The 17,312-nt window shown below is 51.7% G+C and overlaps 1 protein-coding gene across 1 annotated transcript in view; it reads left to right on the forward strand.

Annotated features, from left to right (window-relative positions):
- The first annotated feature begins 7,278 nt into the window (after nucleotides 1–7,278).
- The window catches only part of SAMD11 (sterile alpha motif domain containing 11), a 126,280-nt gene continuing 116,246 nt past the window's right edge, over nucleotides 7,279–17,312 (forward strand). The window contains exons 1-2 of the mRNA XM_059829937.1: nucleotides 7,279–7,771; nucleotides 9,230–9,321. Coding sequence (XP_059685920.1) covers nucleotides 7,294–7,771; nucleotides 9,230–9,321 — 570 coding nt within the window. The 5' untranslated portion in view covers nucleotides 7,279–7,293. The remainder of the gene's footprint in view (nucleotides 7,772–9,229; nucleotides 9,322–17,312) is intronic.

A 17,312-nucleotide genomic window follows, 5' to 3' on the forward strand; every position in this document is an offset into this window, starting at 1 on the left:
TGAATGAGTCTGTTTTTCTAGGAATGTAAGATTTAAAAGAAAAGCAAAACAAACCCAAACAAGACAAGCCTTCATGTGGTCCTGACCCAGCGTTTATTCATAAAAATGGAGGCGCAAGTGAGTAGTGAGTGAGGAGTGAGTACAAAGTTGTTTATGTGCGTTTGTCTCCGTGAGTTGACTGGAGACTCTGCTTATGCCTGTGACTGTTCGTAGGTATGTCTTTGGGTACGTTTTGCTCAAATATAATGTACATGTAGAAGAGACCATGTAGGAGTTCTCGTCACAGTGACGCTGACGTTATGACTGCCTTCCTGTACTGGCATTGACCTACATAGTCCATGAAACAATCGCAGAGAAAGCACGGCAGCACAAACTTCAGTGAGAATTCCTGCAGAAACATAGGTCCATGTTGATGGAGCTCCTATGTGATGTCTTCTCAGAGTACCAGTGTTAATTTAGCAACATTTAGCTACGGCAGATGGACACGTGCCGCAGTCGTACCTGAAACTGCAGTACAGACAGAGCCCTGACTAGGGCCTATCTATACGTAAAGTTTCACGCTGCTGTAACAATAATTGTTCAGAAACATTCCTAGTGGAATTTGCACAGCTCTCTAGTGGGGTGTCGTTACACTAGTGGAGAGGTGATGTATGCTAATCCCATCATCACTAGGGCAATGACTACACTACAGCAATTTGTAGAAAGGAGCAGAATTAGAACAATACAAAACCTGTCTGCAGAGATGCCCAATGATTTAAAGACTTTAGAACATGTTAGCTCTAATTAATGTGGTTGAAAGCTGTAAGCCAGCTCGGTAGTGTGTACTGCAGCACCTCCTAAGTTGGTCAAGACAGGTTTTACCTAGTCTTTAATTTGATCTTCCTAGCGTGTACTACAAGCGGTCACACCTTGATTACACTAGACTCTTCTGACACATTACTTCCAAAGGATTAGCTACCAAAGTTCATCTGCCCAACCTAAAAAAAGTGCTCTGTTTGTGCATGTGTGTTTGTATACACTGGTAAATTAAGGGAGAGACCCGTGGCTTAGTCTTTTATGGCAGTGTTTGACGTTGGGATGGCACACCTAATGTTATCTTCTTTTCAATGGTCACCAATTTTTTTATTGTTTTAACCCAGCAATAGATTCCAGCCATATCCAGATTCTTGGATAGTCAGTTTTTCAGCGTATCTTTTTGTTACTATGATTGTAGGAGGGAAGCCGGGCAGGAAGTTAGGGAAGTGGAGTAGCAAAGAGTGATCTACAAGTGTTGGGACACAGCCAAGCTTTAGATTAATACAACGTGACCATCATTTCACCATCTTTTGATACAGTGAGTTTTTCTTAGCAGTGGAGCAGAGTAACACAAACAAAGGCTTTAGGAAAAAAAAGAGAGAATCTGGTGGAGGCCTTCTTCTGTGTTACAACTCTGATATCTCAAGTCTTTCACAAGTTACGAATTAGCAATAAATAACTTCTGAGGAAAGAGGACTAGACAAGGGAGAAGGATGCATTTTTAATTGCAATATGCGCAAAGAAGTATAGTTAATGCAGAGGGAAGCACGGGGAAGCTGTCCAACGATTGGAACTGCAAAGAAGGCAGCTCTTGCCTTGAAAGTAAAGGGTCAGAGAGAATGGTTACTGTAACAGCAGCTTTGATACTTAAGGCCTTATTCCATTTGTGATTTTTGTTAAGTGCTTTTTTTACGTCACGGAGGCATCACTTGAGCGTAGCTAAGCTTGTGGTTTTCCAAAACCTTGGCAGAGAAGGGCAACCTCTTGCTGTATTATGGGGGTCTAGAACACTGAAGCGTCAAGTCAGTAAAAATTTGCCATCGGTTTTAATGGAAATAAGATTGTGCCCTTTTAATTTAAACTTCTTGTTGTAGAGATCTCAAGGCTGATTCTGATCTAAGTTACCACAACATCCCTGAACTTCAACCTGGGTACTGATCTACTTAGACTGATCACATAGCTACACAGGGCACTTGTAGGGAACGTGATTTGGAAGAGGTATTTTGTGAAAATAGTTTGATGAGAAGAGAGAGTTCCTTAAACCACCGCTGACTGTCCCAGGCTGTTCTCTTGGAATCGGACAAAATGCCTGCATTAGGTAGGAATATACGCAATTTACAGCTCTGGTTTGTTGTGTAAGCTCATACTACCATGCCCCTACTTCCAAGAAAGACAGAAAAAACTCTGAGTTCCGTGGTGCTCCTTTTTCACTCCAGTAAATTGGTGTAAAAGGCAGTGTTCCAAGTGGGATTAAAAAGGGTACAGCCCGGCAGTTCCAGGGAAAGCATTTGTTGAGAGGCAAAGCCCTTTCCAGTGTCCTCCTTCCCAACTCTCCTCCCCTGAATACCCACCTGTGCCCTCCCTGCTGTTGCTCTTGCTGCTGGGCTGTCAAAATCTCTCTCATAATGAAGCAGTCTGGCCTGAGGCTACTACTGCCTCCAATGCTGATCCCGCTGAGCGTGACTCTGGCAGCATGGCTGGCTGTTCACATGCAGTGAGCGCAGAGCTGGGCTACACCTGGCAAGGAATAAAAGGCAAAAAGCAGTGAATCCTGGCTGTTTGACAGCCTTGATGCCCTCTGAGGCTGTGAAAGGGACTGGGGAAGGCATGAATCTGGCTGGCTCGGGAGGTGGTGGTGTGCCTCTTTGGTCTCCTTCCCTGTCTTTTGGTAGGTTCAGCGATTTGGTAGGGAGAGAGTCGTTGCCTTCCATCACTGGTGTGATAGTGTCAGGGTAATTCTGTGGAAAGATAGGGAAGTGGCGAGAGGAGCTGTTAACTTGCAGTCATAAAAGGCTAAGCACCCCAACTTCTTTGGGGGAAACAACATGATTCAGTGGGCACTACACCAGTTGTGGAAAGACCTGTTTTAATATCTATGCTCTTCTGGTGTACAGGACAGAACTTTGCTGGCATAGTTAGTTTTGGACTGTGAGAAACTCATACTACAGACCTGCTACGACAAGGCCGGCAAGACAAGTGCTATAGATGCGGCTGTGCTGACAGAAGGTTCTAGCTGTTCGTTTAGCTTAGCTTAGGCAGAGGCGGAATGGCATGTATGGCGTCTGTGCTGGAATCCTGCAAAGACAGAAGCTCTGGATTAGTTTGTGAACTCAGGCTGGTCATTTTACATGTACCTGGGCGTCTCTCTCCTCCCAGCCTCAACCTGTCTTTCCTGTAAAGGGGCAGGGCCTGCATCTGTAATGAGTTTTTAAAACACTTAGCACAAAGGACCTTTGATCTCAGTTAGAAACTCAGAGGTTTACTGTCACACATGTAAATAACAAATTACATTTAGGAAGTTTCCCCTCCTTTTGTGGGTAGAATAATGGAGGCATATCCAGGATAAGTAATTTGTCCATGAAACTGGTGATAGAATAAGGAGGAAAATCCTTATCTCCGAACTTTCAGACCTGTGCTTGAAGCACCATCTCTTCTTGTAAAATGCTTTACAGCACAGCTAGCTAGCTCTTTGCAGTTGTCGACACATTTGACCTGGGAGAAATACAAGATCCAGGTTTTGTTTCACTCCAACATGATGTATTCCAGAAGTGGAGAACTAAATGTTGGAAAATGATCGCTATTTACTATGTTTACTGTGGTAGTGCCTTTGTGAGCAAATTAAGAATCATGCTTTTGCTTTGCTAGGTGCCGTGGAAACACGCAACAAAAAGACATGGTGATTTGTGCCCCCAGACTTGAAAAAGCGTTCCAGTTCCTCAGTGTGGAATTTGCAAAGCGTACCTGGTTCTCTCTTTAACCAGGTGTGTATGGATTTGCTTAGATCTCCCTGATCTGCTCACCAGTGGTGAATCTGTTTACAGTAATCCTGAAAGCTCTACTGTTGAGAGACTGGAGCTGAACAACTTCAGACTCCTGCTGTCGAACTCAGACATCCAGAGCTCTTGTTCTTTATTACAGTGGGAAGGGGTAGGGAGGACTTGTTAGTAACTTGTAGTGCTGTAAGAGACTGATAGAATCAGCTTGAATCTGTGCCTCTTGAACCCCCCCCAAACTTCACTGAGTTCTGCCAGAACATCTCACGTGTGTGTGGGCTGACGTGCAGTGGGAAAACCCCGTGGCAAGTCACCTTTTCCTTTAAAATAAAAGGTAAATAAAAGTTCTCTGGGTTAGGAAAGGTCTCATTACAGCTGTTTGATAGGGGCAGACTGGATGGTAACGGAAGGTTCTGTTAGGAGATTTGAGTGTGCATCCAAACCATAGAGATCTGAGAAGTCTCAAAGTACCACAGAAGGATTTGTTCCTGGAGGGTGAAGGCCATTCTTGTGCTCTCCTGTGACCCCTCCTGGAGGAAGCATGGAGACTTGTCTTCGGAGAAGGCTGCGGCCAAGCTCTCTCTACAGTTGGAGGTGAAGCTGCCATTAGGAATGGAGGTTGAAGAACAATAGTAACCCTTACAGCTGTAAAAAAGAAGGCTTTGAGAAAAAATACCCACTCCCCTGTAAAAAGTGAAAAGCAATCAGTCCCATGAAGCCAAGTTACAAAGAAGATGGAGTCAAAAGAAGTCTGAAGTAGTTCTCAAGCCTTTGCAGAGAGCTTAGTGCAGTTCTAGGTATGCCAGGCATGAAGGTTTTCTGGTCGTGTAAGAGCAAACAGTTCTTCTCGCTGTACGGCCTTCTCACCTGACCTCCATCCAGAATCCTCTTATATGCTTTCACAGAGAACGCCTGTGTCTCCCAGAGCCTCTTCCAAGCATTTTCCTTGGTTCATTAGGTGATAATAGAAAGTGATTTTTCCCCTGTCAGCTTCAGCAATCAGAAGCATTAAGAATAAGAGCCTAAGCCTGAAAGCCTAAATGAGAGGGTTTGATGGGTATGTGTATCTGCCTCCTTCATTAGAGCAAGAAGCGAGGATGGCTCCCAGAGCTTGCATTTCTTGAGAATAAATGGGCAAGAAACAAGGATCATGGTCCAGTAGTGTCAAGAGAGAACAGGTTTGGGGCTTAGGGTCCATTCCCAGATCTGCTGAACCCCAGAGAGGCAGTGTCCTCTGCCTTTACTGGTATGAAGCAATAGCTTGTCCCACAAGTGGTCCATTAGTGGACTTTCTGTAGAGAGGGGTACCTATCAGCTGAGTGCTAAGGGGGGCAGAAAACAACACCTGTAAGATCTCAGGCAAATCACTTGGTGCGCAAATGTGAACCCGTCACCCGTATTAGCCTGTATTTACTCATAGTGGGACTGAGGAGCTGCATAACCCCAGCGTGAGTACAGCGCTCACGTTCTGGATCTCAGCCTCTTTACGCTTCAGTTTCTCCACCAGTAAAATGAATCTAGAAGCAGCTTCCTCAAAAAGGTGCTAGGAGGTGGTGGTCTTTCTCCTTGTCTGTTGAACGCCCCGAGATCGTCTGAGAGATGGTGCTGAAGTGGCAGGGGCTGTTACTGCTCAGAAATTCCCTGCTAACTCTGCCAATGGCTGATTGTCACAACAGCAAATCCATTTCTCACGGTCTGGAAGGCGAGTTCAAGTTGCCACCACCTCCCCGTGTAAGAAAGCGAGTAACAGGAGGCACACCTTGGGACAAAGCTAAGAACTTCTTGTTGTCCTTCTGGGAACTCTCAGACAGAACTCATACAGAGCTCTCTCTCTTCTGCCACCTTTGTAAGACTTGTGGGGCCTATTTCTTGAACTGTGTTTAAGGGGATAATTTATTTTTATTTCCCTTCCAGGTAGGATTCTTCCTGCACAGTCGAGCCTACTTAGCATCCAAAGGTAGGGAACTCCATCTTGCTGATGTGACAAATCTTTGCAACAACCACGCAACTTAATTTTGGGCCATGTTGTCCTCTCGGGGCAGTTTCACACGGGCCTTCTGCCACGTCTGCCACAGCTCGTAATGGAAAACAAATTTATACCGTGTCTCCGAAGTCTTGCTGCATCACTAGATGGGAAAAGAGAAGGCTCCGGCCTGCCTTCTCAAGGTGTATGGTCACAAGACGGGTCTGCCGAGGAGAGCGAGCGGCAGCTATTCCTGCCGGGGAGGGCGCCCCGGAGTCCCGGCGGGGGCGCACCCACGGGCAGCGTGCCCCCGTCCCCCCCGCCGGAGCCGGGGGGAGCCCCCGGGCCGCCCCGCCGGGCTGGCGGCCGCGGCGCTGGCCCCGCCGTCCGTCGCTCACCCCCTCTCCCCGCCGCCGCCGCCGCCGCCGCCGGCGCGGCGCTTGCGAGCGCCTGGGCTGTTTAAATGGGCCAAGTTGGAGAAGCGGCGGCGGCGGCGGCGGAGGGAAATCTTGTTTGGTCAGAGTCTCTGAACTGCACTGTGACTTCTGAGCACAGATCAGCCTGTGTCCCGGCCCGGGGGGAGCCCGGCCCAGTAGCCCCACAGAGCGCGGCGGTTGGGGTCCGGGGGCAGCGGCGTGGGGAGCGCATGCCGTGCCGCGGCAGGAGCTCGCGGGGCTGTGGCTGTCGGTGGCTGTGTGTCTCTGTGCATATATATATAGATAGATAGCTATCTGTAACGTAACACCGTGTTTTTTAAAATTTTGTGCAGGAGTGGCAATTAAATACCGCCTCGCAGTGATCATAAAGGCTTCGGTGGGAGCGGGGCGAGTCTGCACTTTGCAGGTGAAGGTGGGCGGCCCCCGGGAAACTTCTCCGCCGGCGCCCGCAGCCCCGCGGGCAGAGCGGGGAGCGGCGGCAGCGGCCGGGGGCTTCGCCCGACCTCCCTGCGCCCGGCGGGCGCCGGCGGAGGAGGGGAGGGGAGGGATCGCGGCGTGGCGTGGCGGCGGGGGCGCAGCGTTTAATTTTAATTATTGCATATAAATAAATAAACCAGGTGTCAGTTTAAAGGAAGGAGGGGGGGAGGGTGAAAGGGGGCTGGGTGGGCGGCGGGGAACCCTCCAGCCTGGTGAGAAGGTGGGTCGATCTAGGGGAATCAATAAGCTTTTTTTTTTTTTTTTTTTTTTAAACCAAAATAATGTCTACGGCAGCAGAGACCTCTCCGAGATGTCAGGTATTAGTCCGGAGGGGCAGATCTGCGAGCCACACAGCAGCTCCCGGGTCTACGGTACATTAGCCTCTCCGTGGGAGAGGGATCCCAGACAGCTCTGCTGGGGAGCCAGCCCAGGAGATTTGTTAGCGGGCTGCTCCGGGGGATACCAGCCACCTCCGGCACCCGAGCGCCAAAGGTGCTTGTGCTGCTGCTGCTGCTGCTGCTGGCGCATTTCATCCAAACTCCAGCCAGAGCGGGGGCAAGTTGAACCGGAGACATTAGAGCCACTGTGCTTTGGAGAGACGAGGGCGCACGGGGAGCGCAGCAGCACCATGCCTGCCATCAAGAAGGAGCGACTTGACAGGGAAGAGATGGCCCTGGCAGCCTTTAACCAGCCCATGGACACCTTACCTGACTATCTCGCCCCTCTGGCCGCCGCTGCCATTCCGGTGGTCACCCCGCACCCGCCGGCTTACGACCAGATCTTTGCCCACCGCGCGTACCTGGGCTTCCACGAGACCCCCCACCCCCACCCCCACCACCCCCACCACCCCCACCACCTCCCCGAGGACCTGATGCTGGAGAGGTTTTCCTCCATCCCGGATTTCCAGCCCTTCTTTGACAACGGAGAGCCTTGCATCGAGGTGGAGTGCGGGGAGAACAAGGCGCTGCTCTACATCAATAAGTTGTGCCAGGGGAGCAAGGGACCCTCTATCCGGTACCGGGGAGAGTGGCTCACCCCCAACGAGTTCCAGTTCGTCAGCGGCAGGGAGACGGCCAAGGACTGGAAGCGCAGCATCAGGCACAAAGGTACGGGCGCTGCTCGGCGTGTGCCGGGGTCCCCGGGCTGCGCGGCTCTGCCTTGGCATCCTCCCCCCCGCGCCCCGGGGGCAGGAGCCGGGGGGGACGCTGGCTGCGTTCGCGGCGGGGGTGGGGGGGGCTCAGGACCTGATCTCCCGCGGCCGTGCCCCCCTCCCCGCGCACCCCCGCTCCCTCTCTACCGGCTCCCCTCGCCGAGCGCCCCGGCCTCTCCGGAGCAGAGCGGCGAAGTTTTCCGAGCGATGGGGGAACAGTTGCTTTGGGGGGGCGGGGGGGGGGGGGGGCGCGCGTGTGTGTGTGTGTGTCTCCTCTCTTCTGGAGAGAAGTTTCATTTCGCGCGGGCAGGGACTCGAACACCAGGCAACCCGCGGGGTTAGCGCCGCGCGTGGGGGCCGGCGCCGCTCCGCGCCCCCCCCGCGGCTCTCCTCCGCGGGGGGCGGCGGGGCGCGGAGCCCGCCCGCCCGTGCGTGCCGCCGGCGGCGGCGGCGGGCAGAGCCGCGGGGAGCGGCAGCGCGCAGCCCCGTCGCGCCGGGTGAGGCCAGGCACCGGCGGGGCGGCGGGCGGGGCGGAGGGGGTGTTCCCCTCGCAGCTGGGTGGCGCGGGACCTCCGCGGCGCTGGCGGCTGCTGACGGGAGCCTGCCCTGCCTCCCGCCCGCCCGCCCTCCCCTCCCGCCCGCCGCGCAGCCCGAGCCAGCGCCGCAGTCCCGGCACCGGGGCTGGCGCGGCGGAGCTGCTGGTGCCGGCGGCAGGTGGAGCGCGGGGACCCGGCGGGCCCCGCCGAGCAGGGGCCGGGGGCAGCGGGGCGGGGGGCGCGGGCGAGGCGGCTGCGAGCCGGAGGTGTCGGCCCGGGGCGGGGGGCGAGGAGCGGTCAGGAGGTGGCTGACACCTCGCGTGTTTGTTGATCGCCCGAGAAAAGGCGAGGAACTTCGGGGGCCGCGCTCGTTGCCGTTACCCCGCTCATCTCTCCTCGGTCCTTTATTGCCGGGCTCCTGGCTGCCTTCAGGAAACCTCGGTTCCTCTGGGGTGAGTCAGGAGGACCGAGGTGAAAGGGGCGGAGGGAGGCGCCGAGGGGGCTGCCCCGCTCGCGTGGCCGTCCCCCGGCGTGGGGCTGGAGGCGCGGAGCCCCGCGGGGGTGCGCGCACGGGCTCCGGCCGCGCCTTCTGCCCCGGCTCCCGCCGGGCTGCGGGAGCGCTGGTAGCGAGGTGAGGCGGGGGCTAACGGGGGTTGCGCCGGTGCGCCTTTCCACGGGGGGCTGCAGGGGAGAAGGTTCGGTGAGGGGCAGGCGGGGTGGGTGGGTGCTGGGAGGCAGGCAAGGGGAGGGGTGTTTGTATGGAAGGAGACGCGTGCTTCCCCCCCCCCGCCCCCGGCCCTTCCCTAAATACTTTCCTTTTGTAAAGGTGCTGATCCTTTTTTTTTCTTCTTCGTCTTTTTCCTCTCCTCTGCATCCAGGGAAAAGTTTGAAGACTCTTATGTCCAAAGGAATCTTACAGGTACATCCTCCAATCTGTGATTGCCCTGGGTGTCGAATTTCGTCTCCAGTGGTAAGATTATTGTTAAACTATGTGCTCTAGTTAAGACATCTCCCCTCTCCTTCGCCTCCTTCCCTTAAAAAAGTCCCTTTGCTTCTGTGATCATGAAACCGTGATCTCTGAGGGCTAGGAACTGTCAGTCATCGAGTCTTTGCCAAGCGGTGCTCGCACTGCGAGCGTACCTGCGGTCTAGTTGAAGGCTAGCAGAAGAGGAGTTTGCAAACAGAGCAGATGGGAAGAGCTGTGTTTGACCTAAAGGATGCAACGCACCCTGTGATTGTATGGTTTTCAGGGGGAGCTGTCTATACGCAAACGGCAAATGATTTGGCAGCCGCTTCCCTGTTCTCACCCCTTCGTTTTTGTGTGTTGTGCAGAGGTGTAAAATGGCGAAATAAAGCAAAAGGGAATTACAGTTGCACCCACGTGTAGAGTCAGAACAGCCACGGTTTACAAACCATTAGTGAATTCTTTTAGATAAACTGCAGGAGAAACAAACTCATCTTAAAATGCTCACAACTTTTACAACATTCACATTATAGATCACAGTTACTGCTTTTAGATCTTTTCTTCCCAACCTTTGAGTTCCTTGTGTTTTCTGCTGTCTGCCTTTATCCTGAGACTTTCAGAATCTCTATAGGACATCAGCATTTTCATGGAAAAGATGTTGATGCTATAAATAAAAAGCTACTAAAATCATAGTAAACTAAGGCATTAAAACCAGTTCATCGTGTGTAAAAATAACCGTGAAATACAATAACGTCTAAACGGGACGGCAAAGCTGTTGGTTTGTGGAACTAAAGCAGGTCTTGGTCTGAAAAAAGCACAGTGACTTAAAATATTGTCAGTAGCCCCGTGGGAACAGATGCAGCTGGAAATTTACGTACTTTATCCACTGAAATCAACCTTTTTTTCGTTTACTGTTTCTTTGAGATGAAACGGACCATCTCTTTTTGCACGCAGTATCTTTACGATTCTGCGCGACAGACAGAATTGTGAATTTAAATTATTTCTGCACAGTATGTGTGTGCGTGCGTGCTTATGTATACAAATATACACGTTCACGTGGGAAGGGGCTTAGAGCAATAATCAACAGTTATGTAAATTGATGTGAAGATGCCATCTCGGTCATGCGAGTCCCTCGCGCCTGTTTTGTGTAGCAGCAGTCCGTACCAAAGCAATACCTGCCCGTCGCGCTTACGAGTACTAGTCGTATTGCAGCATTGCCGTGGTATTTTAAACCCAGCAGACCAGATGGACTGAAAATCGGCTTTTCCGACGGAATCACGTAGTTCTCTTGAGTTGACGGGGCAAAGCGCGATGCGGTGTAATAAGCTTTCTCCAGTTTTGAGTTTTGCGTGTGCTTTAGTTACCAGTCGTGCGGATCAGAGGCCAACAAGCAGTGATCTGCGGACCGCGGTGATGTGCCACAGTTGCTGGTGGTGTTGAGAAGCGTCTGGCCAGATGACACTGTCCACTGGTCACTTTCTGGGTACCAAGTTGCCTTAGGTGGTAGCCAAAATGAGGCATTGCACTTGCCTAGCAGCAACGTTTTTAACAGTTGCACAGGGGATGCTATGGGTTTACAGATGGGAAGGCAGCTCTGCGTGAAACAAGTGTCTTTTAAAATGGAACTGAATTTGAGAAGTTCAGATAGAGGAAAGGAGAGGTTGGTACAGTTTCGGGAAAGGAGAAAGAAATCCTTCTGGCCTTGCTTCCTACCGCTTCCCCAGCTGTATTAGAGGGGGTTTTGATGTCAGCGTTTGCACAGCAAGGACAAACCCCACTGAGAGCTTTTATCGGAACTCTGTTTCTCGGTGCTTACTGCATTTTCTGTGCTGTAATTAGAACCTACACCTGACCAAACACCAATTTCCCATTTTGAACCTGAAATCTTTTGGTAGTGCTGCCTTGTCATAGCTCCGTGCACTACACATTCAAAACAAGGAGGATTGAAAATTGGGCACAGTTTATCTTTCCCCATTTAGTCATCACCTGTTTAAGCACCACCAAGTTCATAGGGCTGTTTCTCCTCAAATGTAGAAACGCTTTGTATTTTATAGCGTAGGTAAGTAGAGACTCGCAATGCCTGGGTCCTTGGGCCACTACGGTGTTATCACCGGGGTGGATGGGGACGGGGAGCTGATCCTGTCAGCAGCTGGTTCTACTGATCCGAAATCAGTCCTTGGACAGCGGGAATAGTCCGGGAAAATCGAAGCATGGCCTTTGTAACGGGGCAAGCCAGCTGCTTGTAGGCATCTGCATCTTCCCCCCTCTGCTGACTGCAGGCAGAAAAGGAACCGCTCCAAGGAGCCGGCCCGGCTCTTCCTTCGGGAAAGGTTACGTCCAATTTATCCAGCCCTGCCACCCTTGTCCAATCAGACTGGTAATGTCAGGGGCTTTAATCAGCAGCAGCGATTGTTCTGGGGCCCGGTCTGGGTCTCTTTTGGGGCTGGGGAGAGGAGGGGTTGAGCTGGAAAGGAAATTGCATCGTGCCACAGCGCCGGGCTGGAAAACCCGCCTGAGGAAGGGGAGCCTCGCACGGCCCCCCCGCGCCTGCCTCCTTCCCCGCTGCTCCGCGTCCCCGCCGCAAAACCGAGCCCGGCGAGCACCGACGCAGCGGGGCGCGGCCCCCGGCCCCCCGCTCCCGGCCCGCCGGGGCTGGCGCCGCGCCGCCCCCGCCCGCTCCCCCCGGCCGCGGTGCCGGCAGCGCCGGGGGCGCCCCCGCGGCGGCCGTGGAGAGCGGCGCCCGGCCCCCGCCGCGCCCGGCTCCGCCGCCCCCCGCCGCCCCGTCGCAGCTCGTTTGCTGCAGCTGCAGACAGCGGCCGGCGCCGGGGCCAGCTCCGCCACCGACCGCCGGTTTCCTGCGAGGCGGGGGGGGGGGGGACAGCCGCGTCGCGCCGGCCGCCCTGGCGCCTCCTCCCCCGGGCCGCGGCCGCGGCCGCCCCCGCGCCGGCATCCATCAATCAGCGGCGGGGCCGCCGGGGAGCGGGGCGGCGGCGGGGGGAGCCGCTGCCGGCCGGGGGGGGAGGCAGGGGGGATGCAGGAGGGCCCCTCTGGGCCGCAGGGTCGCTCCGAGCCGCGGGGGATGCGGGGAGGACCCCCCGGGAACGGGGGAGCGCAGGGGGCCCCCCGCGGGGCTGGGGAGGGCATCCCCCGCGCCGCCTCGGGGGCTGGAAGGGCAGAAAGGGCAGAGTCCTCCTCCCCGGGCCGGGTGTGCAGGCAGCGTAGCAGAGGCTTTGGCGGGGGAGCGGTGCCTGCTTCTCCCCCCGGCTCTGCCGAGGTGGGGAGCGGGGCACTGTGTGCCCCCCGCCACCCCGTGCCCTTCTGGAGGGTGGCTGTGCCTCCGATCTTCCTGCCCCCTTTTCTTTGTACCCTAGCCTCTGCACCCCAGGTTTTTCAGAAGCGGCACAGGTCCCTTCAGTTTTTCGGAGGCACAGGATGCCAAGCGTTCGCAAAGTAAGTTGTCAGATGCGGACAGGGGTCTTCCCCCAAACTCGTACTTGTCAGTTCTGGGCAGACACAGTTCATCTTGTTTGGAGCCCTGGGTGGATTCCAGTCTGTTCTGGTGAAACCTGCTCACTACAGGGTTCCCTCTCCCCATGGAACTTCCCTCCGTGCTCCAAACACCACTCACACATTCTCTCATCTCCACTTTCAACCCCACAGCCGGGGCCGGTCTTGAAAGCTGCGTGCTGGCAGTGGTCTTTTTAGCCAGAGGGAGGGGGAAACCTAATGGTCTGAGAACAGCACTAGAATATCTATTGCTCAAGCAAAACGTCTTGGATTTGCAAAGTCCAGCATCGCATATCCAGTACAACAGAGGAGAGGCATTCCTTAGAGATACACATTGTTTGTTTCGCTTATCAGAGAGTGTGACCCTTACCGTGTTTTTCATACTAGCCATGCTGCCTCTGAAAGTGTGTTAGGACTGGACATTGGCGGCTCCTCATCCTCTTTTCCCATCTTTTCTTGGACAGGGTGTCTGTTCAAAAGGTAGCCCGTGTTGGAGGTTCAGGTCCAGGTAAAGAAGGCAAGGCAAGCTTTTAAAAAGCTGTCGGCCGCATTCAAACAAAACAAAAAGCGCGATAATTTGTTTTTTTACCCCATTTCCTTCGTTGCGTGTCAGGACACATGGTAATTGCGCATAACTTGGTCAATGACAATGGTAACTCATTTGCTTACTGGAGCTGTGTTTTGCTCTTGATTTGATTTATGTGTGATACTTTTTATTTGCTGCTTGTTTGCTTTTCGTCGTCTTCGTTGTTGTTGTTTTCTTTTGATGCCCCCGAGGTTAAGGCATTGGTCCAAGACTTTGTCAAGGATGGAAAAAGTAACTATCTGCTTACTTAAAAAACTGAATGCCAGTAATCAGCAAAATCCCTGTTATTTAGCCCTAAGATTTCCGAGCATTGTCCTCTCTCCCTGTTTCAGAGGTGCAGGGGTGGAAGGCATCTCCCCCAAACGTGGCTTTGTGCGACTCGTGCTGTTGGGTTCTGGCTGCAGCTGCATTCGCTGCCCTTCCCCAGTGATGCCCTCCGGGCCACCAGCTTGCTCCGCAGTTTGCCTGGAAAGCCAGGAACAGAGCTGGGCGGGCGGAAAGAAGGGAGATCCCTGGGCTACTGAGTAGATCCCTGTGTAGTGGGATGCAAATGCAGAGACTGGCCCAGAAAGGGGAGTCTCCCACACTGGACACGAGTCTCCCAAGAGAACTTTCCTATGAGAAGAGGACTTTGCCTGCTGGAAAATTTAGTTGGCTGGCTGTAGAGGCAGGATTAAGTCTGAAATTTTACTTTTAACTGAACAGATTAGATTTAGGTTCCTTTCTGAGCTGCTGTGGACTTAAGGATTGGAGCTGGAGAATCTTGGGGTTTATGTGAAGGGGACTGTTTTCATAACTTTGCCTTCGTGTCTCTGGGGGCTGCCTTATGAATGTGGAAAAAGCCCCTCTGTAAAGCAGACTTATAAACCTTTTTATCCCCCCAAGGTCTTTGGCACAGCCTGTTGATTTTTATTTGTGGTTTCATGCTGATTCGGATTGTTGCTTTTAATCCAGCACATTTTAGTTTAGGTTAGCGTTTGCTGGAGGTTTTTGAGTTGGTTGGGTTTTTTTGTTTGTTTGTGGGGGTTTTGGGTTGTGTTTGGTTTTTTAATGGACTTCACCCAGGTGATTCTTTTAGAGTGTGTGTGTTGCACTGCAAACTTGTAAGTTAAACTTGAATGCTTAACAAAAGTTTATTCAAAATCTGTCAGAGATCACCTTTATGGAGAAACTGGAGATCTAAGGTACGTTGTGCTCTGAAATGGGGCGAGAGACTCACACACAATCCCATCCAGTACTGGGGAGAGGTGCTGAGTTTGAGTCCACAGCCTCAGCTTGCCAGGCTTTCTAATCCGAGGGCAGCGGGAACACGGATGTCTGCTTCTCTCGCAGAAGGGTCCCTAAAATCAACTGCTCTTGCTCTATTGCAAATGGTTCAAGAGAGCCAGAAAGGAAGGGTCATACAGCACTTCGTGGGGGAAAACTGACGGCTTGCAATGGGAATCGGTGTGGACAGGAGAGGTGCTCCTAAATGTGTTCTGCATTGGAGGTTATTCCTCGTGGTCCTTGGACTCAGCTCATGAACAGGGCACGCCACAGTTGCCTGATGTCGTCCGCTGTCAGACATTTGGAAGACGGGCGTTGCACCAGTAGAATGACTCGCTATTATTTTACGCAGAGGCAGAACAAACCCAGATCAATGGCACTAGGAGTGCCAGCACAATACTGACGGTTTTAATTTTGTGGATTATTAAATACCCTCTGGAAGGGAAAATATTAATTGGATTGGAGTCGTGTGAGTGAACGGCAGAGATGTATGAGCAGCTATGGCTTAGGAAAATAATTTTATCTTACAGTGGGTTTTAAGGAGTTCCAAGTGGGGGAGGTTAGCTGTAGTGCAAGAGCTGTAGTGAAGATTTCTGCAGTTCCCGTGAGCAGTGATGAGAAACTGAATGCAAAAGGTCTTGCATGATGGAAGGACAGAGGAAGATCCATCTGTGAGTTCAGTTTAGTGGTTGTGAGGCATTTGTGAATAACGGGCCAAGCTAACCCTCCCTGAAAGAGGGTGAAAGAATACTTAGCCTGAGGTTGATGTGTGTGAGAGATTCTACTTGGAGTGAGCAAATTTCCTCCTGCTGGGAGTCCACAAAGGCTGCAGAGGGGCTTTCCTCATCCCACGGACTCTTGCGTGATGTTGATTCCCTGGAAGAGCCAAGACAGAGCGTCATTTCTGGCACTGTGGCGTTATGTTCTCTGGTGGGCTCAGTTGCAGGAAGAGGCAGTTCCCGAGCCCTCAGCCCCTTTGGGAGCAGGTTTGACTGACACTAAGTCAGCAGATGCAGGATGGGCTTTGCAGCTAGCCCTGCTTGCCTGGTGAATTGTACTGTACTCCATCAGACCTGGAAAATCTACTGGTCTGAGGAAACGAAAGTTAAGCATGGGAAGAAAGATAGATAGATAAATAAATATATAAAAGCAGGGAAAGTAACATCATCTTGTTAGCAGTGTGTCAAGGGCAGTGTAAAGGTGACATAGGATAAGTAATTTTGCTGTCAAAATTATTTAGAGATGTCATTAAACTGCTTAGGGCTGTCTCCACTGCTTCAGGGCACAGACACCTGGTTTTAATTTGCAGTGGTCTATGTCCGAACTTGCTGGCCTTATTCAAAGGGATCAGTGCTAATTTGGAGCCTGGTGGCAAATGCCTTTGGTGAACATGGGATCTAAATGGCAGAGGTGACTACAGGACCAGAATTAACTCCCTCGTAAACTTTGTTCATTTTTCTTTTCCTGAGGTTTAAAACTATCAACTAGTTCAGGTTTGCAGAGATCATGAACTTTTCAGATTGCTTGTTCTGGTTCAGGTATGGGACAGGGAGAGGGGAGAAGCAGTTTCCTATTGGCCCTATTGGAAAAGAGGTCCACTCTGTTTTTAATGAAGTAATGCCTGGTCAGAACTTCATGCTTGCAAAATCACTTTGTTTTGTCTATATTTTTTTTCCTTTTTCTATCTTTTTTGTTTGTTTGGTTTTGTTGGTTGTTGTTTTTTTTTCTTCTGCATTGTCTTACTCTGTTGCTCTTACGCACAGTCTGTTTCCTTTATCTGGAAAACGTCTTGCTACACAGCAGATTCTTGTTTGGCATCTATGCCCTCTTCTCTCCCTTCTTCCTTCTCCATATTGAAATGCATCATCTTCACTTATTCAACAGCTGAAGAATCACCATTCTCACCATTTCAGGGCTTTTTTCTGTTAGGAGATGCTCACCTTCCTCACTTCTGGTAGATGTCAGTGAAAAACTCATTATTGGGCTCTGTGTCCCAAAGCTGTGTTTTCCAATTGAGGGCAATGAAAGACATCTGCTGAAGAGTTACTTACTGTTGCAGGAATCATGTACAGGTTCGTAAATAAAGCTGAGAAAAATCTTTAGCATCTTTGCTTTACTCTTACACTGCTCTTGTGTGAAGGTAAATCTGTATGTACCACCTCCGCTGTTGGAGCAATGCATTTCCTTTCTTTTATTTTTGGCTCTGTTATTTTAACAAAACCAGTGAGAACAGAGAGGAAATTGCACATTCCCATGGGTCATAAATATAATCTGATATGGGATTTTCTTGTAACTTGTCTGAGGACGAGGAGGGATGGATGGAGGGAATTCCCAAGCATGGAAAGAAAGGTTCTTGCTCATTTATTTTACCTCTAGTCAATGTGGAACTTCTGGCTTTTACTGATTTCACTTTATTTTGCACATGCACACAAAGCCACAGAATCTGGGAACACTGTCAAGCCCAAATTTGCCCTGTTCTTTGATTACCTGTACAAAACTGTTCCTCCACATCAAATCCCTCGTTTTAAGATGTCAAGATAGCTTCAATCGATATGCAAAGTAGGGCTTTTTTTAATCTTTTACATCTTCAGCTAGAAAGAAACTTGTGCCAGCGTTCACCAACAAGCCAGGTCATTGG

This window comes from Gavia stellata, chromosome 27, assembly GCF_030936135.1.
Source record: "Gavia stellata isolate bGavSte3 chromosome 27, bGavSte3.hap2, whole genome shotgun sequence".
NCBI lineage: Eukaryota > Metazoa > Chordata > Aves > Gaviiformes > Gaviidae > Gavia > Gavia stellata.